Genomic DNA, 27,974 nt, shown 5'->3' with positions numbered 1-27,974 from the left:
TGGACCCAAAAAGCTTTTCTGGAGTCAGGGGCCCCCTAAGGGAGCCTCTGAGTCCTCTGGAAACTGCTGGCAGGTAGGACAAGGAGCATAGCCTTGGAACGTGCTGGAAGACGGCGGTGGCAGTGGTTAAGCCCAGGGTTCAGGACAGCAGGTTACATCCTTCCTCCATCCCAAAACCTTCCTGCTCCCCAGCTGCTCAAGATCTGGTTTGTCTTTTGAGGAAATGTCTGCTCCCTTCATCCCTAGGTCCATCCATCCTCACGGTATTTCTTTGCTCTGTTTATCACTTATTAATCCAGAACCATAGGACCAGATCCTTCCCTTGCCCTTGAAAACGTTTCTGTTTATCGATGTCCTTGCTGAGTGAGCAGCTCCCCCCACATTTGGATGGCGGTATTTTCATGTTCTTTGCTTCAACATCTTCATAATTTCTCCTGTGATCTCCTCTTTACCCACAGCTTATTTTGAGCATATTATTTAATTTACAAATGAATCATGTTTTTCTACATTCTCGTCCTGCCAGTAACCAAGGGATATTCACCTGGACTCTCCTTGAGCCTCCAGGAAAACACCCCTAAGACCAATATAGTTGGAAAGGACCTTGAGCTTCTTGTGAGGATTGTAAGTCACCACCAGCAACAACATGCAGGAAACTAGAAACACACAAGCTTATTCCTCACTGGGCCTGAGGAGACAGGGAGAAACCTGTGGCACACCGTGGGGTGGGGCGGTGGAGAGATGGGACCCCTATGGTTCTGTTTTATTGGAGGTGTGTGGGGGTCATAACATTGTGGGATTCACTCTTTCTGGGTGAATTTCAAACATAAGGTTTGGAATACAGTGACATTACACAGTGGAAAAACAAGTGGACAGTAGGTCCATTTCCTCAATCCCTGATCTGGAAATTACAGTGAAGTGGTGATAGGGGCAGGTCCCATGTAGTCCCACAACAGGAGTGTGACTATTCCCCACAGCTGTCTGTGCAGCACATGCCTGGACAATCAGCTGAAACCAGGCCCTTGGCTGAATTAAAATACCCAATGTCAGGGGCGTCCCCTGCCGTCCCATGAGACACAGGGCCCCGTCATGGTGGGGCCTCCACAGCCTGGGGAGCAGGTCGGGTCCATCAGGGGCAGGTCCTGACCAGCAGTGCCCATCTAGCAGGGTGAGAGCAGCCCATCCCGTAATAATACACAGCAGCAGCCTCATCCAGGCCACAGACTTTGCCCCAGCTGAAGGCTCCAAGCCTGGAGGTAGATGAGCGATGGAGAGACCAGGGCGTGTATTCTAACATGTGGGTCCCGTGGTGGCTGCTTTTCTCTCTGGGGTGCAGGGAGGTCAGTGTTGTGTGGACCTGTCTGTCCTGGGTGTCATCTCTGGGGAGGAGGCCGGGGCACGTGCAGCAGTGAACTCCTGGGGGGACCCTGTCGTCTGAGATGGTCTCCACTCCAGTGAGGAGTGGGATTCAAAGGTGGGTGAGTGCCCTTGATAATGCCTCCTCCCTCAGGTGTGCCCTCCCTTGTCACTATCTAGTAGGGACCCTGACACAGGTGAGGTGTACGCCCTCATAGAGCTGGGGGTAGAGGGTGAACTCAGGACTGGTTGCTTTGGTGTTTCTGCTGCTGGTGGAACAAAGTGTTGAGAGTCTCTGGGTGCTCAGGGCTCAGCTGGCACCTTAGACCCCAGAAGCCCCTGCAAGCACCTATATCCTGGGCCCCTGTACAGCCTGGGCTGAGGGGTGTCTCAGGGAGGCTAATGAGCATCCTGGCACCCAGCTGTGTGGGCAGAAGTCAAGTGTGGGAGCACAGTCCCGGTGCCAGGTGGGTTTGTGTTGGGCAGGTACAGAGCCAGCCGGTGGCAATTTTTGAAGGCAGAAAGCAGGGGAGGGAGGGCCCTGGGTTTATGACACCCCAGGCATCTGGCCGGTGGGGAGACTAGTCTTGGGCATGTCCTGATGATGCTCTGAATGAGCAGAGAGGATCCTCAGCTTCATGTCCTGGTTCCACGGGGTCCCATCCACTCCCTTTATCCATTCAAGCCTCCCCAGTTTGCCTGCTGGGCAAGGAATGGGGGCCTGGATTTTAAATTTAGTAATGATACAGGTCATTTTGGAGATGTTGTGCTTGGAGAGTCGGGTCCTTGGGTTAACTCTGGGACAAGTCTCACCAGCTCTCCCCTTTCAGCAGCACCAAGTGAGATTCCCAGGCCAGTCTCGCCACGATATAGAGACATTAGTTGTATATAAAGGGCAGGTTTATTGTAAAAGGGATGGAAGAATAAAGGTCACTTGTGTAGACACAAGCAGGCGGAAACGGCTGCCCCTGAAAGGGACAGGTTTGCTCAGAGGCCTGCATGGTGCGGGCAGCAGCCAGGGGAGGAGGGGTGACTCTGTGCTTTGCACAGGGAGAAGGTCAGTGAAGAGAAGCCTCAGCTAGGTCACAGGTCACAGGTGAGCAGAAGGGCTGCTGCCCCCGGCCAGTGCAGACATTGCCCTGACACAGGCTTCTGGGAGGGCTCTTTCCTTTGTGGAGTTGTTAACTTTGGTTTCTTTTGAATTATATCCTCGGTCTACATATCCTCCGCTCTGGTCACCCTCTGTGACACTCTCTGCAGCAGTCTGATGCCAGCTTAGGTCTGTGCCTCCTGAGATAAAGGTTGGAACTAAGGAATTTTCATTTCTATAGCCAGTTCAATGACTCTGCTAATCACGTCCACCCCCACCTCTAGCTCCCTACATTACCTGAGCCAGGTTTCTGGTCTTAGAGTTTCTCCTTTCCAACTTTTCTACTCTTTTTTTTTTTAAAGATTTATTTATTTATGCACACAATGTCTGGGGTGCTGGCCAGAGATGCGGGAGATGAGAGGATTCATCTGCACAACAGGCAGATGTACAGAAATACACTAAGAGGAGCAGCAGGTAAGACAGGACAGGTCTGCCGTGCCATGTGGGTAGCTCCCTGCCCAGGATCGAACTCGTGCTGCAGTGGCGGTGGATAGCTTCATAATGCTGTGTCTTAACCCCTTGCACCACCGGGGAGGCCCTCCAACTTTTCTACTCTTAATCTCCATAAATACCACCACAAAATTGACAAAAATGTGAAGTCTGGGATCCTGTTCTCAAAGAGGAGGTGAAGTGGGTTCTCATAGATGGTAATCATTAGTGGCAAAAATAAATAAATAAATAAGAAGAAGTAGTAGGCAGCAAAACTTTAAAAATATCCAGATTCTGTGATCCCATCATTGTGCTGCAGCAATTCATTCTGAGTCATCAGCAGAAACTCGCAGCAGGTGTCCTGACAGGCTGCTCTAGCCCTGGACCAGGAGGCCCAGCTCCACCTGTTGAGGTCTCAAGGAGAGGGAGCTCATGCTGCCCCAGAGATTCCAAGGTGGGGGCTGGGCAGGGCAGCACCTGCAGGGCAGCCTTGCAGCCTCACACATTGGCTGCTCCCCCTTTCCCCAGTGCCTGGGGCGCCAGGATCCTGTCTGGGCTCCAGCCAGATAGAGAGAGGACAGAGGGCAGCGTGGCGGGCCTGTGGCTCTGTTGGAACAGCCCAGAGGGGCCCGAAGCACATTCCAGCTGCTTCTCTGTCTGTCCTCCCTGGGGCCTCCAGTCCAGTCGGCGTGTCCACTTCAGCTCCTCCCTGGTGCCTGTCACGTAGGTCAGATGCTCCCTTCCATGACCACTGTCCCTCCTCACTGAACAGCGATGCCCTCTGGCCCCAAGCAGGAGCTGGGGCGCTGTTCCTGACCAGCCCGAGAGGGGCTACCTGTGTCCATGGGGCTCTCTCATGAGGAAGGCGCCACGGGGGGTTGTTCACTCACGGTCCTCTGGGCTGCCAGGGCAGGGCGTGACTTTCACAGATCTGGAAAGAGGCTCACAGCATAAGGTCAAGTGGGCAGCAGCACAGTGACACATAATACACACTCAACCTTAATGAAAAATATAAACCTTACACTCTGATGCGTCGTACACATGGGCAACAACAGTATATTTGTTATTCGGGCCTCCCTGGTGGCGCAAGCGGTTGAGCACAGCACTATGAGGCAATCTGCAGCCTCTGCAGCATGTATTTGATTCCCAGCCTGGCGAGGGAGAAACCCACATGGCGCAGCAGACCTCTTCTGTCTCGCCCACTGTACCCCTCAGTAGTGTATTTCAGTCAGTCTGCCTGTTCTGTTCCCCACTCTGTCTCTGGTGAATCCTCTCACATACACCCCCACCTCTGGCCTGTACCCCAGCTCATGTATGCATAAATAGATAAATCTTTAAAAAAAAATTGTTTTTCACTTCCAGATCCTACTTTGTGGAAATATCTAGAAAATATACCACAGTGTTGGTAAATCTAGGTCATAAGTATTCATTTGAGATTTTAAAGGAATGGGAAGAATTTCGTTTTATTTTTCGTAAGAAAAACTGTACATCTTTATTTTTCTTCTGCAATTCTCTGGGGTATCTACAGTTTACAACACTGTATATAATTTAGGGGAGTAGGTAACAGCTCTCCTCAGGCAGTGTCACCACACTAAAATGTCCACAGTTAACATCTACAGAGTTAATATTTCAGGTCAGGTAGGTGTCATGGAGGGATCTAATTTTTCTCTTACTCAATATTTCCTGCATTTTAGAAATGTTCTGTAATGAACCTATATTACCTTCATAATAGCAAAAAAAAAAAAAAGTCATTTAAAATAATAGTCCAGGGCCTCCCCAGTGGTGCAGGTGGTTGAGCGCCGTGCTGCAAAGCTGTCCACAGCCCCTGCAGCGCGGGTTCGATCCCAGCCGGCCAGCGAGGGTCCCACATGGCATGGCAGACCTCTCCTGTCTCGCCCGCTGCTCCCCTCAGCAGTGTATTTTGTCAGTCTGCCTGTTCTGTTCCCTCCTCTGTCTCTGGTGAATCCTCTCACCCTCCCGCACATCTGGCCAGTACTCCGGTTCTTGTATTTAAAAAAAAAAAGTAAATCTTTAAAAAATAATAAAATAAAATAACAGTCCATGTAGTCTTAAGAAACATCATTGATTGGTCACACATATTCGCCTCCATATTCAAAGAAAGGAGGTGGCTTTGGTGCTCAGCCTTTGGGACTCTCCTTTAAAGGAGTAATACTTCTTGGTTTCACCTTCAAGTCTCATCTTTTTGAGCTCTACTTAAACCTGACTCTTTCAAATGACTGACTGATGTTCTGTTCATGGTTTTCCCTCACAAAATCTGCCCCTCCTCTGCTCTGGCGCCTTCCTCTCTGCTGTTACTCTCCCTCCCTCAGCTGGTAGCTCCCCTGGTTTTAATCCCTCCCTGGGGGCTGCTCATCTCTGTGTCCCTGAGGCCCATCCCCCCGTGGGGGCTGCACTGGGGGCTCCATGGATGACACAGGCTGGAAGTGACAGCAGGATGGGGAGACGCAGAGGGAGCAGAACGGACAGGCCTGCGCTTCCTCCTTGTCCAGGGGTACCAGTCTCCCCAAAAAATAACATGTCCCACTCCAGGAGCTCCTCCCGGGGTCACTGTCCAGAGCCCAGGAGCTGCCTGCTCCCTCTGACCTGCTTCTCCCAGGTGAGCACAGGCCGAGCCCTTGGGAGAAAATTCAGTTCTCCCAGGGGTTCTCTCCCCAGGGAGCCCCGACACTGACTGCAGTCGCCTCTCCTGCTTGGGGGACCTGTCACGTGATGTTCTTACTTGTTAGTATCTCTCTCACTGCTCTGGATCCCGACAGCAGAGGTGCTCTATCTAGAACAAGGCCTCCCTGAAAGGTGAGGTCATGTGTCCCCACCTAAGGCAGGAGCCCCACCTAGGGCAGGAGCCTCCTGGGCACATCCCTCCTCCTGGCCTTCCTGTGCTCCCCTCCATGTTCTTGACATCAGCCCTGAGCTTTCTGCGTCCTTAATGGGCCCTCTATGGTGTGGGCCAAATCCTCATTGATTAGCAAATAAAGAGAGATGCAGTTGGTGGCTGCATACACTGTGAATCATCAGTGGGAAAGAATTTGGTTGAGACCTCAAGTGCTCAGAAACTGCCCTTTCCATGCTGGTGCTGACTCCACCCCAGCAGGGACCAGAGCCTCTTCCTGTCTTGTGAATTTTCCTTGCCTCAGGGAGTTTGCCTGAGCAGATAGAGAAGCACCCTGAAGTCCTGGGCTCTGTGGCCTGTGTCGAAATTCAGCTTCTGGGTGCTCAGCTCTGGGTGCCCCAGAACACCAAAGTGAGGGTCCCCTTGTAAGAGACTTTGCTGCACACCTGCCACCTCCTTGTTGAACCAGGATCCCCCCAGGATTCCCCTGCAGACCAGCTGGATTCTTTGATCCAGGAGTTACCAGCTGACAGGTGTCTGTGAGCCAGGCAGTGGCCCTGCTCCCAGGCCACAGGCCTGGAGGCTGTTTGGAGGCTCCTGATCATCCTAGATCCTTAGATGACAACTGGGAGGAAGGCCTCAAGTCAATGGGGACCAGGAAGGCCTGGGCAGGGCTTGGGGACACCAAGATATAAAAGGAGCCCCAGAGCAGGCAGCCCCACTGCTCTCCCCCTGCACGGCTATGGCCTTCCTCTGGCTTCTCTCCTGCATCACCCTCGTCGGGGCCGCCTTTGGTGAGTGTGGTAGGGTCTGAGGGACCAGCCATGCCTGGGAGAGACTGGGGAGGAGGACTCAGCCCCCGATGGACTCAGCCTGGCCCCATCACAAGGGACTCGCTCAGTTCAGGGAGGACCAGGCACCAGGTGAGGGGAGCTCCGAGTTCCCTCCCTGCACACTGGGCTTCAGGACCAGACAGGCAACCTGATCTGCAGGAGGAGAGAAAGGGGTGCTTCTAGGGCTTTCTGAGCCCTCAACGCTCTGCCAGGCCTCAGTAAGAAGCATCTGGGCTCCTCAGAGAACAGAGGCCCTAGAGGAGGCTCATGTGGGGTTGTGGGCACAAGGGCTGTGAGGGGTTTATTAGTGCCAGGCACTTAGTCCTTTGGGGTCTGTTAAAGTAATAATAATAATATAAATAATAATAATAATAATAATACAACCAAGTATCTTTCTCAGGATTTAGCAAATATCACCTTTCCCTACTTGCTGTAGGGATTCTCTGACACCCACACTGGGCTCAGCAGCTCCCTGCTCCCCCTCTCCTGGGAAGGGGCCTCTGCTGAGCCCCTGCCTGTCACTTCTGTGCAGCTTCACACACTCACTCCCTGTGTATAACCAGAACCAGGGCTCAGTGGGGGAAGCTCCTCCCTGTATTTCCTGCCCGTCCCTGTCACACCTGCTGGCCCCACTCCTGAGAGATTTCAGGCTCCTCCCTGCACAGGGGACCCAGCCCCCCACTCCATTGCTATGAAGCCTCTGCAGGGTGAGCCCCTCACAGCTCCTGCTAGTGGTTTATTATGTTTACAAAAACGGTGAGGAGACAACATGTTTGGAGACACCAGCTTGAGGAGTTACCAATTACCTGGCCATGTCCCTGTCCCCAAGGACAAGGCCAGATTCTGCCTGGACCAAGACCTGGGGGACCCTGACCCTGGTGTGTGGCCTGGCTGGTGGGAGGGACTGGCCCTGACCCCCTTTCTTCCTGTGGCCAAGTTCTCACACCCCTGGGAGCTGCTGAGGATCCTGAGTCCTGACCCAGCAAGTGTGTCTGCACATATCAAGGGCCCTGCGTGTCCTCCTTGTTCTGGACAATCTTGTCCTCCTTTTTCTGTTTCCTTGATGTGTCTTTATGGTGAGGATCAAGATCATGTCTTATTTAATAATTAAGAAACTTCAATGTTATGCAATGAACAGTTTCAGAAATTCCAGCAGAGAGTCCAGCAGTGTGAATGGGGACAGTCACATCTCAGGAAAGGAGAGAGGGGTGATTTCAAATGGATTTGGGGTTCTCTGTTTTGATCCCACACCTCCTGTCCACACCAATCCCTTTGGCAAGCATTGCCTATGAGGGCAGCAGTGTTTGCTCCCCACTTGTTGGGGAAAATGAGAGGTGTCCAGCAAGGTAGCACGGCAGGGAGGCCTGATTCCTCAGCCAGTTTCTGCTCCTCTGGGCAGGGTGACCCGGATGGAGCTGCCTGTCCCTCTGCATCCCTGGGAGGGTGACTGGGGACAGCAATCTGTGTTTGTGGAGCCTCCAACCTGGGATTGGGGTGCCTGGGAATGTTTCCTGGAATAGGGGCGTGTGAAGTGGGAGCAGTAATAGCTGAGCTGGAAAGCAGATCTCAGACCGAGTGTGTCCTCCGCTCTTCTCCATCCCCCTCTCCTCTCCAGGCTGTGGGGTCCCTGCCATTCCCCCAGTTTTGAATGGCATAGAGAGGATCGTCAATGGGAAAGTCGCTTTCCCTGGCTCCTGGCCCTGGCAGGTGTCTCTGCAGGTGAGGGGAGTCTGCACCTGAGTGGGGTCACCCTGCAGTAGGGGTCCAGGGGAGGTGGACTTCTGTCCGGGGGTGTGGTGTGTCCTGCCAGCACTAACTCTCCTTCTTCCTACAGTACAGCAGCGGCTTCCACTTCTGCGGGGGGTCCCTGATCAGCAAGTCCTGGGTGGTCACTGCCGCCCACTGTAAAGTCAGGTGAGGCCCAGGGAGGTTCAAAAGTGGGCGTGGGGGAGCAGGCGTGTCCTCCTTCCTTACCCCACCTGCCTCCTCTAGCACATCCCACCTGGTTGTGGCTGGAATGTTTGACAAGAGATCACGGGAGAATGTGCAGGTCCTGAGGATTGCTCAGGTACGCGGGCTGGGGGTTGGGGCAGGACGTGGAAGAGACACGAGGCAGCAGATGGGCCTCAGAGTCTCCCTCCGGCGCCCCTGGTGTGTCCTGTGATTCCCACTAGGAAGGCGTTTGTCTCGTCAAACCTGCAGATCCCTGGCGGATCCCACAGCTCACCTCCTCCCCCTGACCTCACCCACAGGTTTTTTCGAACCCCAATTTTAAGAAGCACAACTCCAGCAACGACATCGCCCTGGTGAAGCTGGCCACGCCCGCCCGCTTCTCCAGCGTCGTGTCCCCCGTGTGCCTGCCCAGTGCTCAGGACAACTTCACAGCCGGGTCCCTGTGTGTCACCACGGGCTGGGGCAGGACCGATTTCCATGGTGAGTGACCTTGGCCTTGTACCAGGAGGAGGGTCTGGTCTACCTGTGCAGCAGGCGGGGCCCATGTAACTCTGCTCTTTGAGTTTATGACAACGGACCGTGTCATAAATGTTTCCGCAGTGTTATTTACAACCCACTTAGAGAAAACCCACCCAAATGAATGGACCCGAGCTCCATGATGGCCTTGCAGGGTCAGGTTCTGAGACACAGCTCAGTCCCAGCAGGCCCCGCCCCACTCACCACCTGCACCTGTCCACAGTGACCCCAGCAGCGCTGAAGTCCCCCACGCCTCAGGGATTGGAGTTGGGGCCTCCTTCCAGACCTGGGCGGGGTTCAGGTATCCAGAGGTATCCAGGGTGTGGTCAGGGACCCGAGAGTCCAGCCTGGCGCCCCCTCCCCGGGGCTGCCCCTGTGTGATGGTCTCCTCCAGCGTCCTGCGTCCTGCCCAGGCCAGGGCTACCCGGCTGGTCCTTCCCCAGAGCAGGCTGGGCAGGCAGGGCTGGTTTCACCAACTGTGCTTGCGGCAAATTTAGCACCAACTGCAGTGAAATCAGAAGGCGGGTACCCCTGAGATTTATAAGGTTTAAGGGCACCAGGGTGTGAGTTCCAGCACCTTGATAATAGATGTAAGTGGGGTACCGGGGAGGGCAGCATTCTTGGATTTTGTCCTCTCCTCCCAGGATGGGCTAGAGGCTGAGGGCCCTGACCCCTCCTGGCCTTTCTGTTGTTCCAGGCATGGGTTCCAACAAGCTGCAGCAGGGTATCATGCCCCTCCTGTCCAATGCCGAGTGCAACAACTTCTGGGAGAGAGGAATCCCCGACATCATGGTCTGTGCAGGGGGCAACGGCATCACCTCCTGCATGGTATGGTCCCTTATCCATGTGATTCCCCCTACCCAATCAGGCTGGAGGCCCTTCCTTGCCCATTATCACTTTACCCTCAGGTCTTGCATGGTGCCCGGGGGAGCCAGGACACGCACTTACACACAGCCAGCAGATGACTGGCCCTGGCCATGATGGGGGTGCTGTCCAGGGGAGTTACTCTCACACCCTCTCCCTGAGCTAGATTTTCCAGCCCATTTACAGACCACAGCCACAGGCCCCTGGGACAGGTGCAAAATTGGGTGCTCCTTGAGGAGATGGAAGTTTCTAGGTATCGCTGTACATGCATTTTATTTATTGGCAATACCTGTCTGAGCCAGGAGGGGGTGCACAAGGATCCAGGACCCCTTTCAGACTTGCAGACAGGTGCTTCTCCTCCCACAGGGCGACTCTGGTGGGCCCCTGGTCTGCCAGAAGGATGGAGCCTGGAACCTGGTGGGCATCGTGTCCTTTGTCAGTAGCACCTGCCTTGGAACTATTCCCACTGTCTTCTCCCGTGTCACAGAGTTTAGTCCCTGGATTCAGGAAATTCTGACTCAAAACTAAGTCCTAATTCCTCCATCCCTGGTTTCGCCAACAAAAGCCTCTGTAAAGGGCCTCTCTCGTGGCGCAAGGGGTTAAGATGCAGCACTATGAAGCTATCCACAGCCACTGCAGCACAAATTCGATACCTGGCCAGGGAGCTGCCCACACGGCACAGCAGACCTCTCCTGCCTTGGCTGCTGCTCCCCTCAGCAGTGTATTTCAGTCAATCCACCTGTTCTGTTCCCCACTCTCTCTCTGATGAATCCTCTCACCCCCACCCACATCTGGCCTGTACCCAGTTCTTGTATGCATAAATAAATAAATCTTAAAAAAAAAAAAAAAAAGGCCTCTGTACAGCAGCCCTGACTGCTTGTGTGTCTGTGACCTGGGGGAGGTGGCTGCAGTGTCCCTGTCACCCACCAGGGGGCGGCGTGACCCTCCCTTTCCAGGCTGCAGAGCCCCAGCAGCCCCTGTTGCTCAGGGAGCTGAGGCCTTTTGGTCTGGGCCTCCCTGCTCAGGAGGCGCCTAGGGTGGAGCCAGGACCACCTGCTGCAGCCTGGTTGCTCAGTTTGGTTTCTGCTCCTTTAACAGCTGGCCTAAGGAGCTTTGTGGAAGGCAGGGGTGCTCCAGCCAGGTCATGCAGTCCACCTCCCAGCAGGGTGGGTCCTGGGACCAAGAGGGCCTCCCAGGCAGGCTTGTCCCTCCCCACATGCTCCAGCACCTTTCTCTGCCTCGAGCCCCCTGCACCCCCCACCCCAGCCCATCCATGCAGTCTCCACCCTTCCCGCCTCCCACCCACTCTGAACTAACTGAGTAGCTGGGAATTTCTCTTTCTAGCCCCACATACCAAGTGCCCATCACTCTGCTCTGGGCTGTTTTCTCTGGGATTTGGCTGTTGAATCTGGAGGCTCCATCGACTCTGGCTCAGTCCCTTTAGGCTGCAGCTGGCACTGGGCCCCTGCACGGGAGGTGTCAGGACTCACAACTCCCCCTGACAAAGGTAACAACGTTGATGCCTGAGGCCTGGGTCATCTGTTCTCTGAGCAATGGTGGGAACTTAACTTTAATGTGTTTCTGTGTGTTGCCTGGAATCCTTTCATGGAGATGACTCCACAGTCAACAGCCCAGTGGTCCCTGGGTATAGAACGTGCAGGGGAGAGGCTCAGCCTGTTTCCTTTACACATTTCCTTTAGTAATTGAAGAAAATGAACTTGTTCCCTGTCCTCCTTCAAGGTACTGAAGTAATTATGTAGTTTTTTCTTGTGTTAGAAAAATTTTAAACTCCTGATCAAAACAAAGGACTCATCCTTATAGCATGATCCTTCGTGAAGCTGAACTCCGCCGGGTGACAGGTAGACACTGTCTATTTGTCTTTGGGACGTTTGACGCGGCCACGTGGCTTCAGCATTTCCTTTCTATGTAGATTGACAAAATGTCATCCACAGAATCAGCTATTTCTCCAAAATCCCCTGGTTTGTTTCAGTAGAAATGGAATTTCAAGCCCATACTTTGGGTGTCGGGGACACTCATAAATGGTATATTTGTTGTTTCTAGACCTTTCCAGTGGACACAGCCTAGAACTATTTAAAGATAAATTTAAGATCACAAATCTCAAGAGTTTGCAGTAATAACTGTAAATAGGGAATTTTGCCAGGTTTTCCATCCTACACCAAGCATCCTCATCTTTGAGGAAATGATTGCCCTAGAATATCCGATAATAATTTACGTGCTTTCTCCTTTATTATACAAAATGGTTGCAGGCTAATACCAACATTTTCAACACCAATATAATTAATGAAAGCAGACAAAATTATTTTCCTCTCTCCATTTTTAAATAGTTTCTTCTCCACACAGCGCCCTGACATGTCTGTACTCCCTCCTGCGTCTTGCTGGCTCAGACCCTTGGGTGTCTGAGGTCAGACCCGTCCTCGTGCCTGTGTCTTTGTGGCCCGTGGGAGCCTGAAGCTCCTCCTCTATGTGTGTCTCAGGAAAGGCCACGGGGACTTGTCAAGTTGACCACTCATAGCACTGCTTTGAGAAAATATTGAAGAGTTAGCTATTCTCAAATGCTTGCCAGTTAGAATCTTGCCATGTTTGTTGTTCAGTTTTAGACTTAACTCTTATCACATCTCTGATTTGCAAATATTTCTTTTGTTGTCTGTCTTAGTACTCCCTCCATAGCATCTGTTGATGCCCAGAGGTTTAATGTTGATATGTCCATGTTATAGTTTAGTTGCTTGCACATTTGGTGTTGTAGTGTAAGTGAAAAATTATCAAGATTTTCCGCCCTCCTATCATTAGCATCAATGATGGAGCCCTGCGTTCCCACATGCATGCCTGTGGCGGGCACCTGGAGTAGGTGTGTGCGTGCACAGGTGGGCACACCTTGCCTGAGACTGGGCTTATAACCACGGCGTCATGGGGACGCCAGCGGGACCAGAAGAGAGAAACAGAGCAGAACAAGAGAGAACGAGAAAGAACAGCCAGAAAGAACACCAGAGAGCCCAGAAAGCTGAAGATTCGCCAGGGGCTGGAAGGCCTGCCAGCCTCCTGGGCCTGTGGTGTCCCTGCCTACCGAGTACCTGGTAAAAGCTCAATAAAAGCCTGAAAATCCACCGAGGGCTCCACAACTCTCCTTTACCTGTCTGCTTGGGTCATAGAGATCCTGCACTGTCTCTTCCCGCCACTACAGGTGTCGCAGCCAACTCTGACAGGAATCGCTTCCAAAGGGAGATCACGCTGGGTGGTACTGAGCTCAGCCATATTAGGTCTTCCTGTCCGTGGAAATGAAAGTCTTTCCATCCCTTTATTACTTACACTTGCATTTTTTACATGAAATTATTTGCATTGGTAACATGGTTAACAACACTGTATCTTTTAGGGCTGTAGCTTCATGCCTCCTCTCTGGAATCTAACCACCCCTCCCTACTGCAAAGCCCATTATTTCTCCACCACACCCTCCCCCCATTGCCCAATTCCTTTATTCCAGAACCCCCCTCCACTCTAGTATGCAAATGTGATCCCCTCCTCCCAGACATCTATTGTAGTTAATATTTTCACACCAGAGTTAAGTGAAACTTCAGAAAGCAGAACCTCAGATGGGGGACCCCTGTACCTCCCAAGGGAGCTGGGGGAACAGCCAGGACCACCTGGGCCTTAGGGTCTGGAGTCTGCAGGCTCAGGGGCAGAGCAGGACAAAGCACACGGGAGTGCTAAGGATTGTGGAACAGGGGCCGGGATGGCTCCTATAAGCAGGGAGAGCAGCACCAGTCTCCCCTGGGAAGGAGAATGGCATGATCTGTGTGGGAGCTGTAAGACAGGTGCTAAGGCTCAGGTGGGCATGGAGGAGCAGGTCCTGTGGATGAAGGAGCCCCCAGAAAGCTGAACCAGGGATCCTGAAGATGCCCCATCCCCCAGGGCATGCGGGATACTGAGCAGGAGCAGGAGGCTACTCTTCTGAGGCCAGGGGAGTGACAGCAGCTAAGGAGGGAAGTGACAGCAGCTGAGGAGGGCCTGGGAGAGGGCGCCAGGTGGGCACAGGTACCAGCAGGAGTGGATGGGAGGGGCCTGCAGAGTGAGACTTGGTTCCTTAGGAATGGCAGCCCTGGGGCAGAATAGAGGTACCTCTCACGAGCCCATATTTGTCCCATGCCAGGAAATCGAGATCACAGACCAACAGCCTTGATACCTCAATAAACAACTTGGCACTCTGTGGACCCCAAATTAGAGTTAGGGCCTCTTGGCCTCCGGCTGAGTTCATGTACCTGCCTTCTTGCTACCACGGGGCCCCTCGTGATCCAGTTAGAACTCATTCCCCTCCATGGGAGGCACCTGCTGACAGGACCTTCTGCAAATTGATCATTGGCTTCCGGGGCAGGAGCTGGTCCCTCAGCACCCACAAAGCAGAGCACTTACCCCGGGCAGGGGTTCTCAAGCTGGGATCCTCAACCCCTGAAGAAACAGCCACTTCTTAGCAAGGTAAATTATCCTCCTCACCCCACACCTGACTCATGACACTAGGAAAGTGAGGCCCAGCGCCGTTTGAAAGCAGCTTCTGGGCTATTCTGAAGCCGCTCAGGGTAAGAGCCGTGAGCTGGACTGAGAACACAGTGGCCTCTCAGGAGGAGCAGGCCCAGCCTCCCTGGGTGGATCGGCCCGGAGGGGGCCAAAGAGAGATGTGTCGTTTCACCTGTGGCCACGAGCGGGGGGGTATTACCCAAAAAGCTTCGCAGATCAGGAGCAGCCCAGGGGAGCCTCTGAGCTCTCTGGAACCTGCTGGCAGTCAGGACAAGGAGCAGAGCCAGGAACATGCTGGAAGACAGGGCAGTGGCAGTGGTTAGGCTTTAGGTTCAGGACAGCAGGTTACGACCTTCCTCCAACCCCAAACCTTCGGGCTTCCCAGCCACTCACGGCTGGTTTGTCTTCTGAGGAAACGTCTGCTCCCTTCATCCCTAGGTCCATCGATCCTCACGGTATTTCTTTGCTCTGTTTCTCACTTATTAATCCAGAACTGTAGGGCCCTGACCCTTCCCTTGCCCGTGAGAGCGTTTCTGTTTATCGATGTCCTTGCTGAGTTAGCAGCTCCCCCCACATTTGGATGGTGGTATTTTTGTGTTCTTTACTTCATCTTCATAATTTCTCATGTGATCGCCTCTTTACCCAGTTTATTTTGAGCATGTTATTTAATTTACAAATGAATCATGTTTTTCTAGGTTCTTGTCTGTGCTGGTAACCAAGGTTACTTACCTGACCCTCCTTGAGCTCCCAGGAAACGCCCATAAGTGGGAAAGGCCCTTGAGCATCTCGTGAGGATTGTTCGTCCCCACCAGCAACAGCGTTCAGGAAATTAGACACAGCAAAGTCACTCCTCACCAGGCCGAGGGGACACGCAGGCCTGTGGGCACACAATGAGGTGGGGCAATGGAGTAGATGAGACCCCTAAGGTTCTTTTATATTGGTGGTGTTGGTGTCAGCTGAAACCAGGCCCCCAGCTGACAATTAAAATACCCAATGTCAGGGGCGTCCCCTGCCATCCCCTGAGACACAGGGTTCTGTCATGGTGGGGCCTCCACATCCTGGGAGCAGGTCGGGTCCATCAGGGGCAGGTCCTGACCAGCAGCGCCCATCTAGCAGGGTGGGAGCAGCCCATCCCGTAATAATACACAGCAGCAGCCTCATCCAGGCTGTAAGCATCGCCCCAGCTGAAGGCTCCAGGCCTGGAGGTAGATGAGCGATGGAGAGACCAGGGCGTGTATTCTAACATGTGGGTCCCGTGGTGGCTGCTTCTCCCTCTGGGGTGCAGGGAGGTCGGTGTTGTGTGGACCTGTCTGTCCTGGGTGTCATCTCCAGGGAGGGGGCCAGGGCACGTCCAGCAGTGAACTCCTGGGGGGACCCTGTCATCTGAGATGGTCTCCACCCCAGTGAGGAGTGGGGTTCAAAGGTGGGTGAGTCCCCTTGATAATGCCTCCTCCCTCAGGTGCGCCCACCCTTGTCACTAGTAGGGACCCCGACACAGGTGAGGTGTACGCCCTCATAGAGCTGGGTGTCGGGGGCGACCCCAGGACTGGTTGCTTTGGTGTTTCTGCTGCTGGTGGAATAAAGTGTTGAGAGTCTCTGGGTGCTCAGGGCTCAGGGGCACCTCAGGCGCCATGGGCCCCTGCAAGCACCTGGGATACTGGGCCCCTGTACAGCCTGGGCTGAAGGGTGTCTCAGGGAGGCCAATGAGCATCCTGGCACCCACCTGTGCGGGCAGAGGACACGTGTGGGAGCACAGTCCCGGTGCCAGGTGGGTTTGTATTGGGCAGGTGTGTGCCAGCCGGTGGCAATATTTGCAGGACAGAAAGCAGGGGCAGGGATGTCACTTGGATGGGCTTCCTGAGGGCACTGCCTGTGAGGGGATCAACCCCTTTGCCAGGACTCAGTGACTTACAGGCCTGACCCTTCCCATAGGGCCCTGGATCCTTCCCTGCTGCCCCGCAGTGCAGCTGCGCTGTGCTATCGTGCTGTCTGTGGTGGTGTTGGGGGGAGGTGCTCCCTCCCCGGACTTCTGGTGTACAGGCTGCAAATAAACTGACACAGGAGCCCAGCAGGAGAAGAGGGAGGTCCCCACGCACACAGGCTAGACAGGACCCGCTTCTGGTCATGGCAGAGGAGCTGCGGAGTCTCTAGAAAGGGGCAAACCTCCAGGAGGGAAACAGAACAAGGGAGGTTGAGTTTAGAGACGGGAGTCGTGCTGGGTCCCGTACACTCGGGGGAGGACCTCGCAGCCCTGCCTGGGGTTAAGGCTGAAGGCCCTGCCCCTCCTGGACCACTGGGGAATCTTGCTTTTAGAAAGATGATAATTGGGCAAAACATCCTCTTGGATCATGTCTCTTGTCAGCATGCCCTTAGCCATGACCCTGCCTCCCTGCTGGCCGCCTCTGAGCTCTCTCCCCAAGCTCTAATCTCTGATTATGACTAACAGGACTTGGTCCACAATCAGTTTCTCCTGCTTGGACACCCACAGGGTACCACTGGCTGGTCCCAGGGGCATGATTTCTCCTTCCTGCAACGTGGCCCCCAGCTCAGATGCTGGTGCCTGTGGGTGGAGAAGGCACTGGAGGGACGCGCCTCTTGTTGCCATTTTTGTCTTCAGATGCTTTTGTGATCAAATGCAGGCGACATTACAAACAGCAGGAGCAGCGTTTCCCCCAGCGGAGACTTGTTGTAATGGTGGTGGACACGGCTCTGGGTGAGAATCTCCTTGTCCTCAGGGTCACAAGGTGGCTGCTGGCGGTCACCCAGGGCATCTCCATAGCTGCTGTGTATAGAAGGGAAGGAGGGCTCCACGGGCTTTGATGGTCAGAGTTGTGCCCCCTGAACGCTGGTGGGGGTGACCTGCAGGGGTACCTCTGTGTGAGCAAAGGCGAGGTGGCTGTGGAGGGCTGCTAAGAGGCCTGCGTGGTCATGGGCAGGCAGCCAAGGGAGGAGAGATGACCCTCCTGCTTTGCAGAGAAAGACGGTCAGTGAAGAGACGCCCCAGCTAGGTCAAAGGTCACAAGTCACAGGCAGCCAGAAGGGCGAGTGCAGACATTGCCCTGAGAGGCTTCTGCAGTCTGGGAGGGCTCTTTCCTTTGTGGAGTTGTTAACTTCAGTTTCTTTTGAATAATTATGTTCTCAAACTCATATCCTTCCTTCTGGTCACCCCCTGTGACACTCTCTGCAGCAGTCTGGTGCCAGCTTAGGTCTTTGCCTCCTGAGCTAAAGGTTGGCCTGAAGGATTTTTCATTTCTATAGACAGTTCAATGACTCTGCTAATCACGTCCACCCGTACCTCTAGCTCCCTGCGTTACATGAGCCCCGTCTCTGGTCTTATAGTCTCTCCTTTCCAACTTTTCTACTCTTTTTTTTTAATATTTATTTATTTATCTATTTATTTATTTATACAAGCACTGGGTACAGTCAGAAGCGCAGGAGGGCGAGAGAGTTCACCAGAGTCATAGAGGAAAGCAGAACAGGCAGACTGACGAAGTACACTGCTAAGGGGAGCAGCGGGTGGCAGGAGAGGTCTGTGCGCCATGTGGGACCCTCACCCGGCGGCAGGGGATCAAACCGGTGCTGCAGAGGCTGTGGACAGCTTCGCAGCCCAGCACTACCAGGGGAGGCCCCAACTTTTCTACTCTTAAGCTCCATAAATACCACCACAGAATTGACAAAAATGTAAAGTCTGGGTTCATATTTTCACAGGTGAGGTGAGTTGGGTTTTCCTAGATGGTAATTATTAGTGGCCCCCCAAAAAATCAGTAACCACCAAAACTTTAAAAATATCCAGACTCTGGGCCTCCCCAGTGGCACGAGGGGTTAAGACACAGCACTAGAAGCTATCCACAGCCTGGGCAACAGGAGTTCAATCCCCAGCCAGGGAGCTGACCCATATGGCACGTAGATCTCTCCTGTCTCACGTGCTGCTCCCCTCAGCAGTGTATTTCAGTCAATCTGTCTGTTTTGCCCCACTCTGTCTCTGGTGAATCTTCTCAACCCCCCTGCACCTCTGGCCTGTACCCCAGTTCTTGTATGCATAAATGGATAAATCTTTAAAAAAAAAATCCAGATTCTGTCATCCTGTCATTGTGCTGCAACAATTCATTCTAAGGTATAAGTAGAAACTCACCCTAGGTATCTGGACAGGCTGACCCAGCTCCACCTGCCTGAGGCTTCAACGGAAGGGAGCTCATGCTTCCCCGGACAGAATCCAAGGTGGGGGCTGGGTGGGGTAGTACCCAGGGTGCCTCTGGACCCCTCATGTCTCTGCCTCCTGTACCCACACACACTGGCTGCTCCCTCTGGCTCCAGATGGCCTGAGGCTCCCGTATCCCGTCTGGTCCCCAGCCAGATGGAAAGAGGACAGAGGGCAGTGTGGTGGGCCTGTGGAGACAGCCTGGGCTCTGTGGAGACAGCCCCAGAGGGGACTGAAGCACATTCCAGCTGCTTCCCTGTCTGTCCTCCCTGGGGCCTCCAGTCCAGTTGGCGTGTCCACATCAGACTCTCCCTGGTGCCCACGTCCCTTAGATCAGGCACTCCCTGTCCATGACCACTGTCCCTCCTCACTGACCAGCACTGCCCTCTGGCCCCGAGCAGGAGCTCGGGCGCTGTTCCTGACCAGCCCAAGAGGGGCTCCCCGTGTCCATGGGGCTCCCTCATGAGGAAGGCTCCATGGGGGACTGTTCAGTCACAGTCCTCTGGGCTGCCAGGGCAGGGCGTGACTCCCAGTCCTGGAAAGAGGCTCATAGCATAAGGTCAAGTGGGCAGCAGGACAGTGACACACATAATACACACTCAACCTTAATGAAAAATATAGACCTTACACTCTGATGCGTTGTACACACGGGCAAAAACAAAATATCTATTTTTCATTTCCAGATCCTACTTTGTGGAATTATCTAGATAATATACCACAGTGTTGGTAAATCTCGGTCGTAAGTGTTCATTTGAGTTTTTAAATGAATGGGAAGAATTTCATTTTATTTTTCACAAGAAAAACTGCATTTTTATTTTTCTTCTGTAATTTTCTGGGGTATCTACAGTTTACAGCACTGTATATAATTTAGGGGAGTAGGTGACAGCTCTCCTCAGGCAGTGTCACCACACTAAAATGTCCACAGTTAAGATGTACAGAGTTGACATTTCAGGCCAGGTAGGTGTCATGGAGGGATCTAGTTTTCCTCTTACTCAATATTGCCTGCATTTTTGAAATGTTCTGTAATGAACCTGTATTACCTCATAATAGCAAAAAATATGTCATTTAAAATAACAGCCCAAGGGTCTCCCTGGTGGCGCAGGGGTTAAGCACCACACTATGAAGCAATCCACAGCCTCTGTAGCATGAGTTTGCTCCCCAGGCGGCCAGGTGCAACGCACATGGCACAGCAGACCTCTCATGACTCACCCACTGCTCCCCTCAGCAGTGTGTTTCAGTCAGTCTGCCTGTTCTGCTCCCCACTCTGTCTCTAGTGAATCCTGTCACCCCCCCCCGCATCTCTGGCCTGTACCCCAGTTCTTGTATGCATAAATAAATAAATCTTGAATAAATAAAATAAAACAGCCCAGGTCCACCCTGGTGGCACAGGGATTAAAGTCTCAGCCCTCTCAAGCTATCACCAGCCACTGCAGCATGAGTTCAATCCCGACCACCCAGGGAGCTAATCGTATGGCACAGCAGACCTCTCCTGTCCCTCCCGCTGCTGCCCTGAGCAGTGTATCCCAGTAGATCTGCCTGTTCTGCCACCTATTCTCTCTGGTGAATCCTCTCACCCTACATACCTCTGGCCTACACCCCAGCTCTTTTCTTTTAAGATTTATTTATACATACAAGAGCTGGGGTGTAGGCCAGAGGTGCAGGGTGGTGAGAAGATTCACCAGAGACAGAGTGCTTCAACCTGGGAAGCCCAGGTGTTGAGATCAGGAGCTTTCTGGCACACACACACCATCAGATAGTAACTCCTGGATCAAAGAACCCCTCAGCATTGAGGGGGAGGGAAGGGGGTCCTGAGGACCATCCCCTCTGGTCCTCATGTGCTCAGAAACTGACTTTTCTATGCTGGTTCTGCCTCCACCCCAGCAGGGACCAGAACCTCTTCCTGTCTTGTGAATTTTCCTTGCCTCAGGGAGTTTCCCTGAGCAGATAGAGAAGCACCCTGAAGTCCTGGGCTCTGTGGCCTGTGTCGAAATTCAGCTCCTGGGTGCTCAGTTCTGGGTGCCCCAGAACACCTCAGTGAGGTTCCCCTATTATAGAGTCTTTGCTGAGCACCAGCTGCCTCCATGATGGAGTCAGGATCCCCCCAAGGGAGACCAGCTGGGTTCTTTGATCCAGGAGTTACCAGCTGACAGGTGTCTGTGAGCCAGGCAGCGGCCCTGCTCCCAGGGCACAGGCCTGCACACGTTAGGAGGCTCCTGATCATCCTAGATCCTTAGATGACAACTGGGAGGGAGGCCCCAGGTCAGTGGGGGCTGAGAAGGCCTGGGCAGGGCTTGGGGACACCAAGATATAAAAGGAGCCCCTGAGCAGGCAGCCCCACTGCTCTCCCCCTGCACCGCTATGGCCCTCCTCTGGCTTCTCTCCTGCATCACCCTCGTCGGGGCCGCCTTTGGTGAGTGTGGTAGGGTCTGAGGGACCAGCCATGCCTGGGAGAGACTGGGGAGGAGGACTCAGCACCCCATGGACTCAGCCTGGCCCCATCACAAGGGACTCGCTCAGTTCGGGGAGGACCAGGCACCAGGTGAGGGGAGTTCTGAGTTCCCTCCCTGCACACTGGGCTTCAAGACCAGACAGGCGACCTGAATTTGCAGGAGGAGAGAGAGGGGTGCTTCTAGGGCTTTCTGAGCCCTCAACGCTCTGCCAGGCCTCAGTAAGAAGCATCTGGGCTCCTCAGAGAACAGAGGCCCTAGAGGAGGCTCATGTGGGGTTGTGGGCACAAGGGCTGTGAGGGTTTATTAGTGCCAAGCACTTACTCAGTGCTTTGGTGTCTGTTAAAATAATAATAATGATAATAATAATAATAATAATAATAATAATGCAATAGTAGTACAAGGATCATTCTCAGGATTTAGCAAATATCACCTTCACGTCTCCCTATTTGCTTCAGGGATTTCTCTGACACCCACACTGGGCTCAGCAGCTCCCTGCTCCCCCTCTCCTGGGAAGGGGCCTCTGCTGAGCCCCTGCCTGTCACTTCTGTGCAGCTTCACACCCTCACTCCCTGTTTATAACCAGAACCAGGGCTCAGTGGGGGAAGCTCCTCCCTGTATTTCCTGCCCTTCCCTGTCACACCTGCTGGCCCCACTCCTGTGAGATTTCAGGCTCCTCCCTGCACAGGGGACCCGGCCCCCCACTCCATTACTATGAAGCCTCTGCAGGGTGAGCCCCTCACAGCTCCTGCTGGTGGTTTTTCTGTTCTTATAAGAAAAGACGAGGAGACGACATGTTTGGAGACACTGGTTTGAGGGAGTGGCCGGGCCATGTCCTTGTCCCCAGACAGCATCAGAAGCTGCCTAGAGCAAGGCCTGGGAGACCCTGGGGGCGGCCTGGCTGGTGGGAGGGGCTGGCCCTGCCCCCCTTTCTTCCTGTGGCCAAGTTCTCACACCCCTGGGAGCTGCTGAGGATCCTGAGTCCTGACCCAGCAAGTGTGTCTGCACATGTCAAGGGCCCTGCGTGTCCTCCTTGTTCTGCACAACCTCGTCCTCTGTTTTCTGTTTGCTTGATGTGTCTTTATGGTGGGGATCAAGGTCATGTCTTATTCAATAATTAGAAGCTTCAATGGATGCAATGAAGAGTTGTTGAAATGCCAGCAGAGAGTCCAGCAGTGTGAATGGGGACAGTCACATCTGTCAGGAAAGGAGAGAGGGGTGATTTCCCATGGGTTTGGCGTTCCCATGGGTTTTTGATCCCACACCTCCTGTCCACACCAATCCCTTTGGCAAGCATTGCCTGTGAGGGCAGCAGTGTTTGCTCCCATTTCTGGGTGAAATGAGCCTGGGAGAGTCAGCGGGGGCTGAGGTCTCCAGTAGGTAGTGGGTGGCAGGGAGGCCTGATTCCTCAGCCTGTTTCTGCTCCTCTGGGCAGGGTGACCCGGATGGAGCTGCCTGTCCCTCTGCATCCCTGGAGGGGTGACTGGGGACAGCAATCTGTGTTTGTGGAGCCTCCAACCTGGGACTGGGGTGCCTGGGAATGTTTCCTGGAGTAGGGGCGTGTGAGGTGGGTGTGGTGATAGCTGAGCTGGAAAGCAGATCTCAGACCAAGTGTGTCCTCGGCCCTTCTTCTTCCCCCTCTCCCCTCCAGGCTGTGGGGTCCCTGCCATTCCCCCAGTTGTGAGTGGCATAAAGAGGATCGTCAATGGGAAAACAGCTGTCCCTGGCTCCTGGCCCTGGCAGGTGTCTCTGCTGGTGAGAAAGTCTTCATCTGAGTGGGGTCACCCTGCACTAGGTGTCCAGGGCTGTGGGCTTCTGTCTGGGGGTGTGGTGTGTCCTGCCAGCACTAACTCTCCTTCTTCCTCCAGGACAGCATTGGCTTCCACTACTGTGGGGGGTCCCTGATCAACGAGTCCTGGGTGGTCACTGCCGCCCACTGTAAAGTCCGGTGAGGCCCAGGGAGGTTCAAAAGTGGGGGTGGGGGAGCAGGCGTGTCCTTCTCCTTTCTCACTCCATCTGCCTCCTCTAGCACATTCCACAACGTTGTGGCTGGTGTGATTGACAGGAGATCAAAGACAAAGAAGAATATGCAGGTCCTGAGGATTGCTCAGGTACGCGGGCTGGGGGTTGGGGCAGGACGTGGAAGAGACACGAGGCAGCAGATGGGCCTCAGAGTCTCCCTCCGGCGCCCCTGGTGTGTCCTGTGATTCCCACCAGGAAGGTTGTCTCGTCAAACCTGCAGATCCCTGGCGGATCCCACAGCTCACCTCCTCCCCCTGACCTCACCCACAGGTGTTTGACCACCCGAATTTTAATGTCACCACCGCCAGCAACGACATCGCCCTGGTGAAGCTGGCCACCCCCGCCCGCTTCTCCAGCGTCGTGTCCCCCGTGTGCCTGCCCAGTGCTCAGGACAACTTCACAGCTGGGTCCCTGTGTGTCACCACGGGCTGGGGCAGGACACATTACCAAGGTGAGTGACCTTGGCCTTGTCACCAGGAGGGGGGTCTTGTCTACCTGTGCAGCAGGCAGGGCCCATGTAACTCTGTTCTTTGAGTTTATGACAACGGACAGTGTCATAAATGTTTCCGCTGTGTTATTTACAACCCACTTAGAGAAAACCCACCCAAATGAATGGACCCGAGCTCCATGATGGCCTTGCAGGGTCAGGTTCTGAGACACAGCTCAGTCCCAGCAGGCCCCGCCCCACTCACCACCTGCACCTGTCCACAGTGACCCCAGCAGCGCTGAAGTCCCCCAGGCCTCAGGGATTGGAGTTGGGGCCTCCTTCCAGACCTGGGCGGGGTTCAGGTATCCAGAGGTATCCAGGGTGTGGTCAGGGACCCGAGAGTCCAGCCTGGCGCCCCCTCCCCGGGGCTGCCCCTGTGTGATGGTCTCCTCCAGCGTCCTGAGTCCTGCCCAGGCCAGGGCTACCCGGCTGGTCCTTCCCCAGAGCAGGCTGGGCAGGCAGGGCTGGTTTCACCAACTGTGCTTGCGGCAAATTTAGCACCGACTGCAGTGAAATCAGAAGGCGGGTACCCCTGAGATTTCTAAAGTTTAAGGAGGTACAGGCCTTGGGTTCCAGCACCCTGATAATAGCGATGGAAGAGGGGGATCAGGGAGGGCAGCAATCTTGGGTCTTGTCCTCTCCTCCCAGGGTGGGCTAGAGGCGCCGGGCCCTGACCCCCTCCCGGCCTCTCTTTTGTTCCAGGTGCGGGACCCATGAAGCTGCATCAGGCCACCATGGCCCTCCTGTCCAATGCCGAGTGTATGAGATCCTGGGGCAGCGACATCATTGATTCCATGGTCTGTGCAGCGGGCAACCGCGTCACTGTCTGCAAGGTATGGCCTGCTCTACGCTGCCCCCTTGGTAATCTGTCTTGCTTTGTAGGCAGGGGCTGGTGCAGCCATTTCTTGCCCCCTGGTTCACCTACCCTCACCCTTTGGCCTATGTTTAGAGAAGCCAGGACCAGCACTCACAGGTGCCGCAGACAGAATGGCTCTAGCCAGACCTGGAGGCAATCCTCAGGACCTGCACATTCATACCTACCCCTGATTTGTATGTTTTAGCCCTTTTACAGATGATCCTCAGACCCCTCTGGCACAGGTGGTGGGTCTGGTCTGCCACCCTAACACATGAAAGTTTCCAGTGCTCGACCACTGCTCCTACTTGTCACTTGGGTACCACTTTGACTCGGTCAGACTGGCTCACAGAATGGTCCTGCCACCCCTTTCAGACTTACAGACAGGTGCTTCTCCTCCCACAGGGCGACTCTGGCGGCCCCCTGGTCTGCCAGAAGGATGGAGCCTGGAACCTGGTGGGCGTCGTGTCCTGGGCCAGTGACACATGCTTCATCTCCGTGCCCACTGTGTGTACCCGTGTCACTGAGTTCATGCCCTGGATTGAGGAGATCCTGGCCAACAACTGAGTCTTAATCCTCCCATCCCAAACACAGCGTCCCCAATAAAAGTCTTTATACAGCAGCCCTGACTGCTCGTGTGTCTGTGGCCTGGGGGAGGTGGCTGCAGTGTCCCTGTCACCCACCAGGGGGCGGCGTGACCCTCCCTTTCCAGGCTGCAGAGCCCCAGCAGCCCCTGTTTCTCAGGGAGCTGAGGCCTTTGGGTCTGGGCCTCCCTACTTAGGAGGCAACTGAAGTAGAGTCCAGGACCACCTGCTGCAGCCTCATTTCTCAGCCTGGTCTTTGGTCTTCTGACAGATGACTTGGTCCAAGGAGCTTTGTGGGGGGACAGGAGTGCTCCAGGCCAGGCCATGCAGTCCTCCTACCAGCAGGGTGGGCCCTGGGACCAAGAGGGCCACCCAGGCAGGCTTGTCCCTCCCTACATGCTCCAGCACCTTTCTCTGCCTTGAGCCCCCTGCACACCCTACCCCAGTGCAACCATGGAGTCTCCACCCTCCCCTCCTTGGATCCCAGGTCTGCAGTGTCTACCGAGCAGCTTGGGAAATCCCTTCCAACCCCACAGAACAGCCCCACTCTCCTTCTAGTCCCCGCTGTGGTCTGTTTTTTTTCTGGCAAGTCTACAGGGGCAGGTTCCTGCATATGGAGTGTCAGGGCTGGTTTCTCTCTCTTTGTAGTGCCACAACTTTGGGCCCTGATAGCAGGACTCTAATCCTCGGGGACTGTGTATTATTTACTTTTAACTTCTCATCCTCTGCCACCTTTCTAGACAAGGCTCATAGGATTATGTCATTTATGACCATTTCTTGGTTTTCTTTTTAGAAACGTCTATCAGGTCACCTGCCCGCCTCTCATGTAGGATTCCTCTTCTTATTGTTGGGTGTGGGCAGCTCAGGGCCCTTAGCACAGGCCTCTCTGGAATGGCCTCAGCTGAAGAGCATCCCCTTGACCAAGGCCATGCCTCCTCTCTGGGCAGCCCACACCCTTGACTGGTCAGTGGGTTAAAGACCCATCTGCTCACCAAAGCTGGGCCCTGGAGCCCAGTTTCTGCCTGTATCCCCCTGTACCCCATCTTCCCCTCAGGGTGTGGGAGCCAGGAGCTCCCCCATGCACTCCCTGCTGCTCATCTTCACATGGAGGTTGTTTCCCGAGGCCTGGAGCTGAGGCCTTGGCACCAGGACTGGGTCATAGAAAAGCAGGCACAGGACGGGGTTCTGGGGTAATGAGCACCCTTCACCGAGGCAGGGAGACTCGATAAGGATGGTGATAATGGGGGGCCGCTGCTGAGCACAGGGAAGGCTTTAGAAACCAAAAACAAATGCTTGGAGTGATTCATAGGTAATTAAAAACAGGTGTGGAATCCAGACCCCCCCACCTTGGAAACAGGCAGAGGGGAAACCGAGGCAGGGACAGAACTGAGTCACAGAGCAGCCAAACTTTGAAGTCTAAACTCTCCACAGAGACAGTTCGCTCTGTCTAGGTCAGGGCCTGGTTACAAATAGGAGCACAGACTGTCCCTCCATTTGGACCATGGTGGGGTCAGATACTCTAGTCCTATTTCATCCTGTGTGGGGGTGGGGTGGAGGTGATCAAGTTCCCTAGGTGATGTCTGAAAATTTATTTCTCACAAACTTGTACAAGCTGTGTAAGCTACCCATATATACCTACAATAAGTGTTATTAGTATAAATTAAGCATAGAAGTACTAAATCACTAACAACAAAATAGAACACTATCACAATATACTGTGATAAAAGTTGTGAATGTGGTCTCTCCCTCTCAAATATTTAATCATAGGCAAAATTTCAGGCCTCAGACAACTGAATTCTCAGAAAGCAGAACCTCATATGGGTCCCCTGGACCTCCCAAGGGAGCTGGGGGACCAGCCAGCAGGTGCGCAGGACCCAGTGCATGTCTGGGCCTGGAGGCCACAGGCTGAGGCGGGCAGGATGGCTCAGTGGAGTTGGAGCATGGAGGATTCCAGAGCAGGGCGTGGGTGGCTCCTAGAAGCAGGGAGAACAACACTGGTCTCCCCAACACAGAAGAAGGCGGACCCTGACTTGGAACCACAGGAGGGGTGAGGAGCTCAGGTGTTCAGAGATAAGGAGGTCTGTGTGAGGCAGGAGCCCCCAGGGGCTAAATGAGGGGCCCTGAAGATGCCCCATCCCCCAGGGCAGGAGGGATGCTGAGCAGGAACAGGAGGCTCCGCTCCTGGGGACTGGGGACCTGAAAGCAGCTGCAGGAGGCAGTGTGCTGGGCCCAGGAGAAGGTGCCAGGTAGGTACAGGCACCAGGAGGGGCAGGGCCTCAAGACTGAGACTTCATTCCTGGGTCCTGACAGCGTAGGGTGCCTCATAGGGACCCCAGTCTGAGCCATGCCAGGAAATCAAGGCCACAACAAGCAGGCTTGTGACCTCAATAAACAACTAGGCACTCTGTGCACCCCAAATTAGAGTCAGGCCCCGCTGGCCTCCAGGTGAGTTCACATGCCTGCCTTATTGCTACCACAGGCCCCTCCTATTCCAACTAGAATTTCATTCCCCTCCATTGGAGGCACCTGCTGACAGAACCTTCAACAAATTGATCAATAGCTTCCGGGGCAGGAGCTGGTCCCTCAGCACCCACAAAGCAGAGCACTTACCCCGGGCAGGGGTTCTCAAGCTGGGATCCTCAACCCCTGAAGAACTAGCCACTTCTGAGCAAGGTAAATTATCCTCCTCACCCCACACCTGACTCATGACGCTAGGAAAGTGAGGCCCAGCGCCGTTTGAAAGCAGCTTCTGGGCTATTCTGAAGCCGCTCAGGGTAAGAGCCCATGAGCTGGAGTGGGAACTCAGTGGCCTCTCAGGAGGGGAGGCCCAGCCTCCCCGAGCTGAGGGGGCCAAAGAGGGATGTGTCGTATCGCTTGTGACCACGAAGGGGCAGTGTTAACCCAAAAACT

At 54.2% G+C, this 27,974-nt stretch overlaps 2 protein-coding genes across 2 annotated transcripts; both read left to right on the top strand.

Annotated features, from left to right (window-relative positions):
• Window positions 1–6,525: 6,525 nt before the first annotated feature.
• LOC311185806 (chymotrypsinogen B-like) lies at window positions 6,526–10,477 on the top strand (the record flags this gene model as incomplete). Its single annotated transcript, XM_084256625.1, has 7 exons — window positions 6,526–6,577; window positions 8,232–8,335; window positions 8,451–8,530; window positions 8,609–8,684; window positions 8,869–9,049; window positions 9,783–9,913; window positions 10,316–10,477. The coding sequence occupies 7 exons, from the start codon at window positions 6,526–6,528 to the stop codon at window positions 10,475–10,477; spliced, it is 786 nt and encodes a 261-aa protein (XP_084112751.1).
• A 10,552-nt stretch (window positions 10,478–21,029) lies between these two features.
• On the top strand, window positions 21,030–25,047 carry LOC311185805 (chymotrypsinogen B-like; the record flags this gene model as incomplete). The annotated part of the gene is made up of 7 exons (XM_084256624.1): window positions 21,030–21,081; window positions 22,770–22,873; window positions 22,987–23,066; window positions 23,148–23,229; window positions 23,411–23,591; window positions 24,330–24,460; window positions 24,886–25,047. The coding sequence occupies 7 exons, from the start codon at window positions 21,030–21,032 to the stop codon at window positions 25,045–25,047; spliced, it is 792 nt and encodes a 263-aa protein (XP_084112750.1).
• Window positions 25,048–27,974: the final 2,927 nt, after the last annotated feature.

Source organism: Talpa europaea (genome assembly GCF_964194135.1).
Source record: "Talpa europaea genome assembly, chromosome: 16".
NCBI classification, from domain to species: domain Eukaryota; kingdom Metazoa; phylum Chordata; class Mammalia; order Eulipotyphla; family Talpidae; genus Talpa; species Talpa europaea.
The sequence above is the reverse complement of the archived record's forward strand: the minus strand, read 5'-3'. Positions and strand labels throughout refer to the sequence as shown.